Source organism: Oncorhynchus mykiss, chromosome 21 (genome assembly GCF_013265735.2).
Source record: "Oncorhynchus mykiss isolate Arlee chromosome 21, USDA_OmykA_1.1, whole genome shotgun sequence".
In the NCBI taxonomy this organism is placed as follows: domain Eukaryota; kingdom Metazoa; phylum Chordata; class Actinopteri; order Salmoniformes; family Salmonidae; genus Oncorhynchus; species Oncorhynchus mykiss.
The window spans coordinates 35182804-35198514 of NC_048585.1; the positions used below are offsets into that span (position 1 = coordinate 35182804).

The 15711-nt window shown below is 40.7% G+C and overlaps 1 protein-coding gene across 1 annotated transcript in view; it reads left to right on the forward strand.

Annotated features, from left to right (window-relative positions):
• The window catches only part of LOC110500296 (ankyrin repeat and BTB/POZ domain-containing protein BTBD11-A), a 196431-nt gene that overhangs the window by 111434 nt on the left and 69286 nt on the right, over positions 1-15711 (forward strand). The window contains exon 4 of the mRNA XM_021577600.2: positions 3429-3581. Coding sequence (XP_021433275.2) covers positions 3429-3581 — 153 coding nt within the window. The remainder of the gene's footprint in view (positions 1-3428; positions 3582-15711) is intronic.

Sequence of the window (15711 nt, forward strand, 5' to 3'; positions counted from 1 at the left end):
ATTGAGGTCTGGGCTTTGACTAGGCCATTCCAAGACATTTAAATGTTTCCCCTTAAAACCTTTTAAGGATAGGGTGCAGCATTTCCACTTTTGGATAAATAGTGTGCACAATTTCAACTTCCTGCTACTCATGCCAGGAATATGTTATATGCATATGATTAGTAGGTGTGGATAGAAAACACGTCAATCATGTCTGTGACTATAACAGAACTTATGTAGCAGGCAAAATCCTGAGGAAAAACTGTTCCGAATTATTATTATTTTTTCCCTCTGTCTGTTCCCTCAGTTGTCTTTGATAAGGGAAATTAGATAACGCCCATTTTACAGTTCCTACGACTTCCACAGGATGTCACCAGTCTTTGGAATTGGGTTGAAGTTAATCATTGGTGAAACAAAGAAGAGGCACATCCTGGAACAACGTTACACTTTTGATAGTTACGCAAGAGGGAAAATGGTGCATGTTTTGTTTACTTGCTGTATCGAATACAGATTCCCCCGTCTACAATTTGATCGATTATTAACGTTTAAAAATACCTAAAGTTGTATTACAAAAGTAGTTTGAAATATTTTGGCAAAGTTTATAGGCAACTTTTGAAATGTTTTGTAATGACGTTGTGTTTTGGAAAGCTGTTTTTTTCCGGATCAAACCTTCTTTATAAATGAACATTCTGGGTATAAATGGACGGAATTAATCGAAAAAAAGGACCAATTGTGATATTTATGGGACATATTGGAGTGCCAACAAAGAAGCTTGTCAAAGGTAATGCATGTTTTTATATTTTATTTCAGTGTTTTGTGTAGCGCCGGCTACGCTAATTATTTTGTTTTACAACTCGTTCAGGTGGTTCAAGGGGGGTGCATGCTATCAGATAATAGCTTCTCATGCTTTCGCCGAAAAGCATTTTTAAAATCTGACATGTTGGCTGGATTCACATCCAGTGTAGCTTTAATTGAGTACCCTGCATGTGTGATGTAATGAAAGTTTGAGTTTTATAGCGTTTTATTTGAATTTGGCGCTCTGCTTTTCCCGAGGCTATTGGCCACTTGAGATGATAGCGTCTCCCTATCCACTCAAGTGTTGCTTTGCAGTATGCTTAGGGTCATTGTCCTGCTGGAAGGTGAACCTCTGTCCTAGTCTCAAATCTCTGGAAGACGGAAACAGGTTTCCCTCAAGAATTTCCCTGTATTTAGCACCATTCATCATTCCTTCAATTCTGACTAGTTTCTCAGTCCCTGTCGATTAAAACATCCTCACAGCATGATGCTGCCACCACCATGCTTCACTGTGGGAACGGTGTTCTCGGGGTGATGAGAGGTGTTGGGTTTGCGCCAAAAAAACAAATTTTTTGTCTCATCTGACCAGAATACCTTCTTCCATATGTTTGTGGAGTCTCCCACATGCCGTTTGGCGAACACCAAATGTGTTTGCTTATTTTTTCTTTAAGCATGGCTTTTTTCTGGCCACTCTTCCGTAAAGGCCAGGGCTGTGGAGTATACGGCTTAGTGGTCCTATGGACAGATACTCCAATCTCCGCTCTGGAGCTTTGCAGCTCCTTCAGGGTTATCTTTAGTCTCTTTGTTGCCTCTCTGATTGATGCCTTCCTTGCCTGGTCTGTGAGTTTTGGTTGGCAGCCATCTCTTGGCAGGTTTGTTGTCGTGTCATTTTCTTAACATTTTTTAATAATGGATTTAATGGTACTCTGTGGAATGTTGAAAGTTTTGGATGTTTTTTTATAACTCAACCCTGATCTCTTCTTCTCCACGACTTTGTCCCTGACCTGTTTGGAGAGCTCCTTGGTCTGCATGCTGCCGCTTGCTTGGTGGTGCCCCTTGCATAGTGGTGTTGCAGACTCTGGGGCCTTTCAGAACAGGTGTATATATACTGAGATCATGTGACACTTAAAGTCTACCTAACTAATTATGTGACTTCATAGGAAAGGGTGTGAATACATATACACGCATCACTTTTCCGTTTTTGGCTGAATAAGGCTGTAACGTAACAAAATGGTGTAACACTTAAAGTGTACATTCCCTAACACTGATAAAGTTTAACAGCATCAGCACTAAGCACAATGTTAATTTAAAACTGAAAATTGTGGACTCCTATAGATAATGCCCTAGTGTTAAATTGAACACTGTTTAGTGTTGATTTTTTACACTGGAGAAGTTGCCCCGTAGTATACCTTTTGAATAAACATCACCCTCCACAGTTTAGAAATAAATGTTGTTTATCTTTAACATACAACCGCAAACATAATGAGAGGACCTATGACATGAAAAGCAAGCTTATCTCCCAACTTAAAATGATTGTCCCTAATTTGAGCTTTTCCTCTCAGATGGCGAATGGGAAGATTTCATCAGCATCCACAAAATGTGACCATAGAGGATCACATATTGGAACTGAGGAGAAAGAGAGAGAGAGAGAGAGATGAAGCAACAGATGGGTGTATTTGACAGAAGTACGGCTCAGAAATTGTGAAATATGAACATGTCAAACGGGAGGTTTCTTGGCAGATTGTGATTGAAGTAATCTTTAACAGCATAGAGGAGACATTTCTGTGCGGAAATGGCATATTCCGTCAATTCTTGAATAATTGGAGTCTGTGTAAACCTTGAAACTGGTCTTGATAAAATAACTGATTTGATTTGTGATCAGAGTGATCAAATTAAAATGATACTCTGAGCATATATTATGATCAAGACAGTATACGTCATGATTTAACAGGTCCAAATCAAGATTGTAACTTTTGTCAGCATGGTTTTGCAATGCCAATGCAGGATCCAAGCCAAAGTAAATCTCAGTTGTCAATGCTGAACAGTAACACTGTGGTTATGAACAGCCAAGTGACGAGTCTCGGAAATCCCAGACCTAGGGCAACAACACTAGGTCTGGGGAACAATGGGGGGTTTCCTTGGCAACTTCGAAGCAGGAAAATAAAATCTTCCTTGGAGGGTCCTCTTCACACAGACAATTCTCCCAACAATTTACAAATTTGGGTAGGCAGGGCTTAAAATGTGGGCAGGAATTGTGCTCTTTGAAAAATAACAGAGACGGACCCAATAACAGACGTGGACCCGATGCGGACGCAAATAGCTAGGCTATTTATAGCCACAGACAGTCAGTGGTAGAATATTAGCTGTCATGGTGCAAACAAACTACTCACTTGCGAAATAGAAACTCAATGAAAATATCCATCTGGCTAGCTTCCAATTTTGTGTTTGGTGGGGATGTTTATCCCATGGCACAAATGGATAAGGCTCTGGTCGGACTTCCTATGTGTCCATTTCTGACCTGTTTCCTACTATACCAAACGGATGTTTGTACATGTGCAGATGGATGTGTATGCTGGAACATTATTAATGTGGGAGACAACCAGTCTGCCAAGGGAGACTACCTAGTGAGAGCTAATGGTGTGTCCCCCTTTCAGGCCCTTCCTTTTACTGCCACCGCTGATGGAGTGGATTCGGGTGGCAGTGGCACACACAGAACACAGGCGCAGCTTCTCTGTGGACAGCGATGACGTGAGACAAGCTGCCAGGTTGCTCCTGCCAGGGGTGGACTGTGAGCCACGGCAGCTAAAGTAAGACATGACATGGATGAACATACACAAGTACACACACACATAAAAATCTCTCTCAGACAGGCACACACAATTACTGAACACAGGATTGTGCATTTATTCAGACATACAGTGGCAAGAAAAAGTATGTGAACCCTTTGGAATTCTGGTTTTCTGTATGAATTGGTCATACAATTTGATCTGCTCTTCATCTAAGTCACAACAGACAAACACAGTCTGCTTAAACTAATAACACACAAATTATTGTATTTTTCTAGTCTATATTGAATACGTAATTTAAACACTCTGTGTAGGTTGGAAAAACTATGTGAACCCCTAGGTTAATGACATCTCCAAAAGCTAATTGGAGTCAGGTGTCAGCTAACCTGGAGTACAATCAATGAGATGAGATTGGAGATGTTGGTTAGAGCTGCCCTGCCCTATAAAAAACACTCACAAAATGTGAGTTTGCTATTCCCAATAAGCATTGCCTGATGTGAACCATTCCCCTAACAAAAGAGATCTCAGAAAACCCAAGATTAAGAATAGTTGACTTGCATAAAGCTGGAAAGGGTTACAAAAGTATGTCTAAAGGACTTGATGTTCATCAGTAAGACATTTTCTTTTATAAATGGAGAAAGTTAAGCACTGTTGCTACTCTCCCTTTGAGTGGCCATCCTGCAAAGATGACTGCGACTGCACAGTGTAGAATGCTCAATGAGGTTAAGAAGAATCTTAGTGTCAGCTAAAGACTTACAGAAATCCCTGGAACATGCCAACATCTCTGTTGACAAGTCTATGATACGTAAAACACTAAACAAGAATGATGTTCATGGGAGCACACCACAGAAGAAGCCACTGCTGTCCAACATTGCTGCACGTCTGAAGTTCGTAGAAGAGCATCTGGATGTTCCACAGTGCTACTGGCAAAATATTCTGTGGACAGATTAAACTAAAGTTGAGTTGTTTGGAAGGAACACACAACACTATGTGTGGAGTAATAAGGCACAGCACACCAACATCAAAACCTCATCCCAACTGTAAAGGATGTTGAAGGGAGTATCATGGTTTGGAGCTGCTTTCCTGCCTCAGGGCCTGGACAGCTTGCTATCATTGATGGAAAAAATGAGTTCCCATGTCTATCAAGACATTTTTCAGGAGATTGTAAGGCTATCTGTCCACCAATTGAAGCTCAACAGAAGTTGGGTGATGTAACAGCACAACCCAAAACACAGAGGTAAATCAACAACAGAATGTCTTCAACAGAAGAAAATACACCTTCTGGAGTGGCCCAGTCACTGAGTCCTGACCTCAACCCGATTGAGATGCTGTGGCATGACCTCAAGGGAGCGGTTCACACCAAACATCCCAAGAATATTGCTGAACTGAAACATTTTTGTAAAGAGGAATGGTCCAAATTCCTCCTGACCGTTGTGCAGGACTGATCCACAACTACAAAAAAAAACGTTTGGTTGAGGTTATTTCTGCCAAAGTAGGGTCAACCAGTTATTAAAACTAAGGGTTTACATACTTTTTCCACCCTGCACTGTGAATGTTTACACGATGTATGCAATAAAGACATGAAAACAAATAACTGCTAACGGAACCCCTCCCCCCAACATTCCGCTGAAAAGGCAGCGCAGGAAATTCAAAAATATTTTTTAGAAATATTTCACTTTCACACATTAACCTCTTGAAAGCTAGGGGGCACTATTTTTATGTTTGAAAAAATTACGTTCCCAGAATAAGTGGGAACGTCTCAGGACAAGATGCTAGAATATGCATATATTTGACAGATTAGGATAGAAAACACTCTAAAGTCTCCAAAACTGTCAAAATATTGTCTGTGAGTATAACAGAACTGATATTGCAGGCGAAACCCTGAGGAAAATCCAATCAGGAATGCCTATTATTTTGAAAGCCTTCTGTTCCTATGCATGCCTATCCTCCATCAACCATATTCCTTTTTTCTCTGGCTTCCCTAAGGTGTCAACAGTCTTTAGATATAGTTTCAGGCTTTTATTTTGAAAAATGAGCGTGAAAGACTACATTGCGCAAGTAGATAGGTGGGGGCTCTCAGAGTGAGTTTTTGCGCTACAGAGTAAAGCCGCCATTTTTCCTCCCGCTGTTGTTGAAAAACCTACACACTCGGTTGATATATTATCAAATATATTTTAAAAACTACCTGAGGAATGATTATAAAAAACTTTGACATGTTTCTGTGGACATTATGAAGACTATTTGGAATTTCCGTCTGCGTTGTCTTGACCGCTCTTTCCTGTGGATTTCTGAACTTAACACGACAAACAAACGTCTGTATTTTGAATATAAAATAATCTTTATGGAACAAAAGGAACATTTGTTGTGTATCTGAGAGTCTCGTGAGTGAAAACATCCGAAGATCATCAAAGGTAAACTATTAATTTGATTGCTTTTCTGATTTTCGTGACCAAGCTTCCTGCTGCTAGCGGGACATAATGCTTTACTAAGCTATTGATAAACTTACACAAACGCTTGTCTTGCTTTTGCTGTAAAGCATCATTTCAAAATCTGAGACTACAGGGTGAATAACAAAAGGCTAAGCTGTGTTTCGCTATATTTCACTTGTGATTTCATGAATATGGATATTTTCTAGTAAGATTATTTAACCGTTGCGTTATGCTAATTAGTGTAGTTGATGACAATTATCCCGGATCCGGGATGGGTATTTCCAAGAGCATTGATTTGAATGACAGTGTTTCCACCAGTATCAGTCTAATACGACACCTCATGGTTAATCATTTGATGGACATCAGTTGCTTGACAACCACCTAACAACATGTATAATCTGTGCAAGTGTTCTAAATAATCAACCACCTCTAAATGACGAATTGTTGGTTAAAAATGTCTGCATGCTGTTTTCATAAAGTGATTACGGGTGACAATATCATCAATTTTGTTTTTCGATTACAAAAAGGAGTTATTCGATTAAAACATTTTTATTGTCAATCATCCAAATTCGGCCATTGGAAACTTTCGCAGCTGCCACCATCAGGGAACTGTCGGCAGATAGCAGACAACATAGAATGGCAAAGGTTTCCTGATGTGCTGTCCCAGAACTCCTAGGCCCAGTGGACTATCTGCCAATAGCCTGTGTAGCAGAAACACCTAGAGACAGGGGACGTGGGGTATTATTAGTAGTTACAAAAGTCTTGGAGACATGACTCAAAGTAGTAGCTATACCGAAATGAAAAGTAATATTCATGACTTACTCATGAGTAATGTCATGGTGGGGCCCATGTTCCTGTCTATGGTTTGAGGGAAGATGACTCGAAACCTGGATGCAGGGTCAGACAAGAGATGTTCTGGCTTGGAGAGAGATTCTCCACCAAACCCAAGTACTGTAGGCATCAATCTCCCTGCAGCAGATTCTCTTTATTGTTGGGGTCATTGGAAGGCAGTGTCCACACTTGCACCTGAAAAATCAAACCAACTTTTGACAACAAAGACTATCATTGATATTTAGTGACAAGATGCCAATAGAAACGTGCACGTCATTTTGCAGCATCACTAGCCAAAGGGACTAGTAGCACAGGTTTAGTTCTGGCTACATTAATCTCCCCACCACCTGTCACCATGAATTGTAACTTTTCTGGACTGTAATGTTAGCTTGCTAGATAGCTAGCTAATTTTCTATATGCTAGGTTTTGTTGAAGACTCATTTACAACCTTCAAACAACGGGGATGCCGAGAACAAGGTCAAATGACACTTAGGTCAAATGTAAGACTTAGCTAGCTAAAGTGAGTTACTGTAGCTAGTTACGATAGCTAGCAAGATAGATCACTTACATACACAATTCCTTCCTCTTTACTCTGACGTAGCTTTTATAAGCTAGCCAGACACAATTCAGATTTTGGCTGTCAGATATTTAGCTTGGCCTACTAGATCATAATAATGTTATATAATGGCAGCTAGCTACTTCAGTTCAGCTTACTTACCATGATTTCTGACCAACACGCCACAAATTATCCTCAGAACACAGCTCCATCTCTCTCCTATCTCCGTTCAATCTCCTCCTTCTTGCCTGCTCCTCTCTGGTCTCTCGGTCTCCATTAAGGCTCACATTTATAAGGCTGTATAAAATGTAAGATGAAACTAATGTCATGTAGCTAAATATCATTGATCACCGCTCCCGGTGGTATAGACAGACAATCAATGGGCTCCTAACCAATTGTGCCATTTTGTAATATATTTTTCTGCCACCATATATTATGACCGAAAAGAGCTTCTGGATATCAGAACAGCGATTACTCACCTCGAACTGGATGAAGACTTTTTCTTTAACGAATCGGACGCTAAGGATTTACTGCTGATACCGGACCAGAACCAAATCCCTGTAATTCGCATGAACAAGACGGGACCCAGGTCCAGGTGCCTTGTGAGAATTAGTCGTTGAGTGGGTAACCCGCCTCTACCATCCGTCCTATTGGCCAACTTGCAGTCATTGGAGAATAAGCTGGAAGAGCTTTGTTCAAGACTGTCCTACCAACAGGACATTAAAAACTAATATCTTATGTTGTTTCACTGAGTCATAGCTAAAGTCCATGGAGAATAAGAGCACCTCCTCCTAGCTGCCCACTGCACTGAGGCTAGGTAACACTGTCACCACCAATTAATCTACAATAATTGAGAATTTCAATAAGCATTTTTCTACGGCTGGCCATGCTTTCCACCTGGCTACCCCTACACCTGTCAACAGCTCTGCACCCCCCATAGAAACGTGTCTAATTCTTCCCATTTCTTGTTCACCCAAATCCAGACAGCTGATGTTCTTTAACCTGTAGTGACACCCCATCCCGTGAACGGGACCGTTGTCATCACCTGACACTAATTAGCATAACGCAACAGACATAAATCTTCCTAGAAAATATTCCTATTCATGAAAATCACAAGTGAAATATATTGGAACAAAGCTTAGCCTTTTGTTAATCACCCTGTCATTTCAGATTTTCAAAATATGCTTTACAGCCAACGCTAGAGAAGCATTTGTGTAAGTTTATCATAGCCTAGCATAGCATTATGCCTTGCTAGCAGCATGCAACCTTGTCACGGAAATCAGAAAAGCAATCAAATTAAATAGTTTACCTTTCATGAACTTCGGATGTTTTCACTCACGAGACTCCCAGGTAGACAGCCAAAGTAAATTTTTTCCAAAAATATTATTTTTGTAGGCGAAATAGCTCCATTTGTTCTTCACGTTTGGCTGAGAAATCACCCGGAAATTGCGGTCACCACAACGCCGAAAAATATTCCAAATTAGCTCCATAATATCGACAGAAACATGGCAAACGTTGTTTAGAATCCATCCTCAAGGTGTTTTTCTAATATCTATTCGATAATATATCTGTCGGGACAATTCGTTTTTCACTAGGACCGATTGGAGTAATGGCTACCTCTGTATTTTACGCGAGAATCTCTCTCGGAGCCTCCATGTGACCACTTACGTAATGTGGCCGCCAACGGCTATTCTTCAACAGAAATGCGTTAAACTACGTCACAATGCTGTAGACACCTTGGGGTATACGTAGAAAGCGTAAGCTCGTTGATGGTACATTCACAGCTGAATAGGGAGTCATTGGAACGCAGCGTTTCAAAACCTGGGGCATTTCTGGATTGGATTTTTCTCAGGCTTTCGCCTGCAACATCAGTTATGTTATACTCACAGACGATATCTTTACAGTTTTGGAAACGTTAGAGTGTTTTCTATCCAAAGCTGTCAATTATAGGCATATTCTAGCATCTTTTCCTGACAAAATATCCCGTTTAAAACGGGAATGTTTTTTTTTCCAAAAATGAAAATACTAACACCAAGAGGTTTTTAAGAGCTGCAATGTCTGACCCCTATAAATCAGCTAGGTTAGACAATCTGGACCCTCTCTTTCTAAAATGATCCGCCGCAATTGTTGCAATCCCCAGAACTAGCCTGTTCAACTTCTATTTCGTATGGTATGAGATCCCTAAAGATTGAAAGGACCATTTGTTATGATACAGGGCCCTTGTGATTGCAACCAGATGAAGATGTTCAAAGGTAAGGGATTTATTTTATCGCTATTTCTGACTTTCGTGAAGCATCTGCTTGGTTGGAAAATGTTTTTAATGCTTTTGTATGCGGGCGCTGTCCTCAGATAATCGCATGGTATGCTTTTGCCGTAAATCATTTTTGAAATCTGCCAACACGGCTGGAATAACAAGAAGTTAAGCATTTAACTTCTTGCGACTAGCAATCCGGGAGCGTAATCATAGCCTCAAACGAATTAGCATAACGCAGCGGACATAAATACCCCTAGAAACTTTTCCTATTCATGAAAATCGCAAATGAAATATATTCAAACACAAGCTTAGCCTTTTGTTAATCACACTGTCATCTCAGATTTTCAAAATATGCGTTACAGCCAACGCTAGACAAGCATTTGTGTAAGTTTATCATGGCATAATGCTATGCTAGGCTCTGCTGGCAGCAGGCAACATTTTCACAAAAATAAGAAAAGCAACCAAAGTAAATAATTTACCTTTGAAGAACTTCGGATGTTTTCACTCAGGAGACTAGATAGCAAATGTTCCTTTTTTCCCAAAATATTATTTTTGTAGGCGATATAGCTCCCGTTTGTTCATCATGCTTGGCTGAGAAATTGACCGGAAAATGCTACCACTACCACTCCAAACTTTTTTCCAAATTAGCTCCATAATATCGACAGAAACACGGCAAACGTTGTTTAGGATCAATCCTCAAGTTGTTTTTAACATATATATTCGATAATATATCCGTCGAGGCAATTGGTTTCTCATAAGAAGCGATTGGAAAAATGGCTGCCTCAGTATTTTACGCAAAGTTTTCTGCGGGAGACACCATGTGACCACTTGCTAAATATGGTCCCTTAAGGCTATTCTTCAACGGAAATGTGCAAAAAGACGTCACAATGCTGTAGACACTTTGGGGAATACGTAGAAAACGTAAGCTCATTCGTAGCTCATTCACAGCCATATAAGGAGTCATTGGCATGAGGCGGTTTAAAAAAATGCGGCACTTCCTGGTTGGATTTTTATCTGGGTTTCGCCTGTAACATCAGTTCTGTTGCACTCACAGACAATATCTTTGCAGTTTTGGAAACGCCAGAGTGTTTTCTATCCGAAGCTGTCAATTATATGCATAGTCGAGCATCTTTTCGTGACAAAATATCTTGTTTAAAACGAGAACGTTTTTCATCTAAAAATTAAAATAGCGCCCCGTAACACCAAGAGGTGTGGATTAGTGGGACGCTACCGTCCATTTTCAACAATTTCCGGTGAAATTGAAATCACAAGTGCATTACATAAAAATAAATCTGGTTGTTAATCCAGCCAAGGTGTCAGATTTCAAAAAGGCTTTACAGCGAAAGCAAACCATGCGATTATTTGAGGACAGCGCCTAGCACACAAATGCATAACAAATTATTTTAATCCAGGGAGTTGCGACACGAAAGTCAGAAATAGCGATATAAAAAATGCCTTACCTTTGAAGATCTTTCTCTGTTTGCACTCCAAAAGGTCTCAGTTACATTACAAATTGTCCTTTGGTTCGATAATGTCCTTCTTTATATCCTTAAAAACTCAGTTTAGCTGGCGCGCTTCAGTCAATAATCGACTCGGTTTCCCTCCAAAATGCATACAAAATGAATCCCGAACATTACCAATATACTTATCCAAACAAGTCAATCAACGATTATGATCAATCCTTAGGTAACCTAATACGCAAATAAATTATACAATTCAACTTCTTAGAGATAGGGGGCAGCATTTCTACTTTTTGATAAATAGCGTGCACAATTTCAACTTCCTGCTACTCATGCCAGGTATATATTATATGCATACGATTAGTAGGTGTGGATAGAAAACACTCTGAAGTTTCTAAAACTGGTTCAATCATGTCTGTGACTATAACAGAACTTATGTAGCAGGCAAAACCCCAAGGAAAAACTGTTCAGAATTTAAGAAACTTCTCCTTCTGACAGTTCCCTCAAGTGTCTTTGGCAAGGAAAATTAGATAGCGCCCATTTTACAGTTCCTACGACTTCCACAGTATGTAACCAGTCTTTGGAATTGGGTTGAAGTTAATCATTGGTGAAACGAAGAAGAGGCACTTCCTGGAACAACGTTACACTTTTGATAGTTACGCAAGAGGGAAAAAGGAGCATGTTTTGTTTACTTTCTCTATCGAATACAGTTTGCCCAGTCTACAATTTGATTGATTATTAACGTTTAAAAATACCTAAAGTTGTATTACAAAAGTAGTTTGAAATATTTTGGCAAAGTTTATAGGCAACTTTTGAAATATTTTGTAATGACGTTGTGTTTTGGAAAGCTGTTTTTTTCCGGATCAAACATGCTTTATAAATGGACATTTTGGGTATACATGGACGTAATTAATCGGAAAAAAATGACCAATTGTGATGTTTATGGGACATATTGGAGTGCCAACAAAGAAGCTCGTCAAAGGTAATGCATGTTTTATATTTTATTTCAGCGTTTTGTGTAGCGCCGGCTATGCTAATTATTTTGTTTACAACTCGTTCAGGTGGTTCAGGGGGGTGCAAGCTATCAGATAATAGCTTCTCATGCTTTCGCCCAAAAGCATTTTAAAAATCTGACATGTTGGCTGGATTCACAACGAGTGTAGCTTTAATTGAGTACCCTGCATGTGTGATTTAATGAAAGTTTGAGTTTTATCGTGTTTTATTTGAATTTGGCGCTATGCATTTCCCGAGGCTATTGGCCACTTGAAACGCTAGCGTCTCACTATCCCTAAGAGGTTTTAAGACGGAGAATCGTTATTGTCTTTACCAGAGAAAAATACCAAAGAATGCGCTCTCAGTCACGTGCTTGGAAACACTACTGCCAAAATGGGAGCCACCTAGAAAAACTACAATTTCTGGCAAATTTTTTCCAAAAACCAGCCTGGAACTCTTTCTAAAGACTGTTGACATCTAGTGGAAGCCCTAGGAACTGCAATCGGGCACGATTTCGCCCTATTATAAAAGTGCCAGCCATTGAAATCAGTGGTAGGATGAATGTTTTTTTTTTTGGGGGGGGGGTTTGTCCTCTGGGATTCGCCTGCCATTTCAGTTCTGTTATACTCACTCATGCTGCCTAGAAGGCCAGCATCCCAGAGCCGCCTCTTCACTGTTGACGTTGAGGCTGGTGTTTTACGGGAAACATTTAATGAAGCTGTCAGTTGAGGACTTGTGAGATTTTTTTCTGATCAATTTGATGTTATTTTAATGGACAAATTACTTTTCTTTAAAAAACAAGAATTTCTAAGTGACCTCAAACTTTTGAAACGGTTGTCTATATGTAATCGATTATATACTGCTGGCCTGCACATGCACCATAAAAATATTAAATGGAATATTGACTAGACTTGACGTGGAGTCGGGTGAATGCTGAGCCACATTGATCAAATCAAATTGTATTTGTCACATGTGCCAAATACAACAAATACAACCTTAGAGTAAAATAATAAGAGTAACAATAACGAGGCTATATAAGAGGGGTACTGGTTAGCCGAGGGAATTGAGGTAATATATACATATAGGTAGAGGTAAAGTGACTATGATCTTGATCACATTGAGGGAGAGGTTGGTGTCCTGGCACCACACTGCCAGTCTCTGACCTCCTCCCTATAGGCAGTCTCATCGTTGTCGGTGATCAGGCCTACCATCGTTTTGTCGTGGCCAAACTTGATGATGGTGTTAGAGTAGCGCTTGGCCATGCAGTCATGGGTGAACAGGGAGTACAAGAGGGGACTAAGCATGCACCCCTAAAGGTTCCCGGTGTTGAAGATCAGCATAGCAGATGTGTTGTGGCCTACCCTTAACACCTGGAGGTTGCATGTCAGGAAGTCCAAGATTCAGTTGCAGAGGAAGGTGTTTAGTCCCAGGGTCCTTAGCTAAAGTGATGAGCTTTGAGGGTACTATGGTGTTGAACATTGAGCTGTAGTCAATGAACAGAATTCTCACGTAGGTATTCATTTTGTCCAGGTGAGAAAGGGCATGGTGGAGCACAATAGAGATTTCATCGTCTGTGGATCTTTTGGGTCGGTATGTGATTTGGGGTGGGGTTTCTGGGATAATGGTATTGTGAGCCATGACCAGCCTTTCAAAGCACTTCATGGCTACAGATGTGAGTGCTATGGTTCGGTAGTCATTTAGGAAGGTTACCTTGATGTTCTTGGGCACAGGGACTATGGTGGTCTGTTTGAAACGTAAGTATTACAGACTCGGTCAGGGACAGGTTGAACATGTCAGTGAAGACATGCCAGTTGGTCATCACATGCTCTGAGTACACGTTCTGGTAATCTGTTTTGTGAATGTTGACCTGATCACAGTCCTCCAGAACAGCTGGTGCTGTCTTGCATGCTTCAGTGTTGCTTGCCTCAAAGCGCGCATAGAAGTAATTTAGCTCATCTGGTAGGCTTGTGTCACTGGGCAGCTCGCGGCTGGGCCTCCCTTTCTAGTCTAATGGTTTGCAAGCCCTTCCATATCCTGATGAGGATAGGATTCAATCTTAGTCCTGTAATGAGCCTTTATCTGTTTGATGGTTCACAGGAGGGCATAGCTGGATTTCTTATAAGCATCCGTGTTAGAGCTCCTAGTTCCTTGAATGAGACAGCTCTACCCCTTATCCCACTGTGGATGTTGCCTGTAATCCTTGGTTTCTGTTTGGGGTATGTACGTAAGGTCACTGTGCGGACTACATCATCGATGCACTTATTGATGAAGCAGATGACTGATGTGGTACATTCCTCAATGCCATCAGATGAATCCTGGAACATATTCCAGTCTGCTAGCAAAACAGTCCTGTAGCTTGGCATCTACGTCATCTGACCACTTCCGTATTCAGCACTGGCACTTCCTGCTAAAGTTTTTAATTGTAAACAGGAATTAGGAGGATATAATTATGGTCAGATTTGCCAAATTGAGGGCAAGGGACAGCTTTGTACACGTCTCTGTGTGTGGAGTAAAGGTGGTTTAGAGTTTATAAAAAAATATGGTTGCACATTTGACATGCTGGTAGAAAATAGGTATAAAATATGAAAGTTTCCCTACATTAAGGCCACTAGGAGCGCTGCCTCTGGATGAGCCTTTTCTTCTTTGATTATGGCCTTACACAGCTCGTTGAATGCAGTATTTGTGGTAAATAGAAGGCAACGAAAAATATAGATGTATTTTTCATTTCACCTTTATTTAAATAGGCCAGTTGAGAACAAGTTCTCACAACTGCGACCTGGCCAAGATAAAGCAAAGCAGTGCCACACAAACAACACAGAGATACACATGGGATAAACAAACGTACAGTCAATAACACAATAGAAAAGTCTATACAAAAAAATAAATAACAATATGTGGATGAGGTAGTTGGGTGGGCTATTTTCAGATGGGCTGTGTACAGGTGAAATGATCGGTAAACTGCTCTGACTGCTAATGCTTAAAGTTAGTGAGGGAGACATCAGACTCCAGCTTCAGTGAATTTTGCAATTCGTTCCAGTCATTGGCAGCACAGAACTGAAAGCAAAAGCGGCCAAATGAGGAGTTGGCTTTGGGGATGACCAGTGAAATATACCTTCTGGAACGCATGCTACGGGTGGGTGCTGCAATGGTGACCAGTGAGCTGAGATAAGGCAGGACTTTACCTAGCAAAGACTTATAGATGACCTGGAGCCAGCGGGTTTGGCGACGAATATGAAGCGAGGGCCAGCCAACGAGAGCATACATGTCGCAGTGGTGGGTAGTATATGGGGCTTTGGTAACATAATGGATGGCACTGTGGTAGACTACATGGGGATGGGTCGATGTTTTTGTAAATTACATCGCCGAAGTCAAGGATCGGAAGGAAAGTCAGTTTTACAAGGGTGTTTGGCAGCATGAGTGAAGGATGTTTTTTGCAAAATTGGAAGCCGATTCCAGATGTAATTTTGGATTGGAGATGCGAGTCTGGAAGGAGAGTTTACAGTCTAACCAGACACCTAGGTATTTGTAGTTCTCCACATATTCTAAGTCAGAACCGTCCAGAGAAGTGATGCTAGATATGCGAGCGGGTGCAGGCAGTGATCGGATGAAGAGCATGCATCTAGTTTTA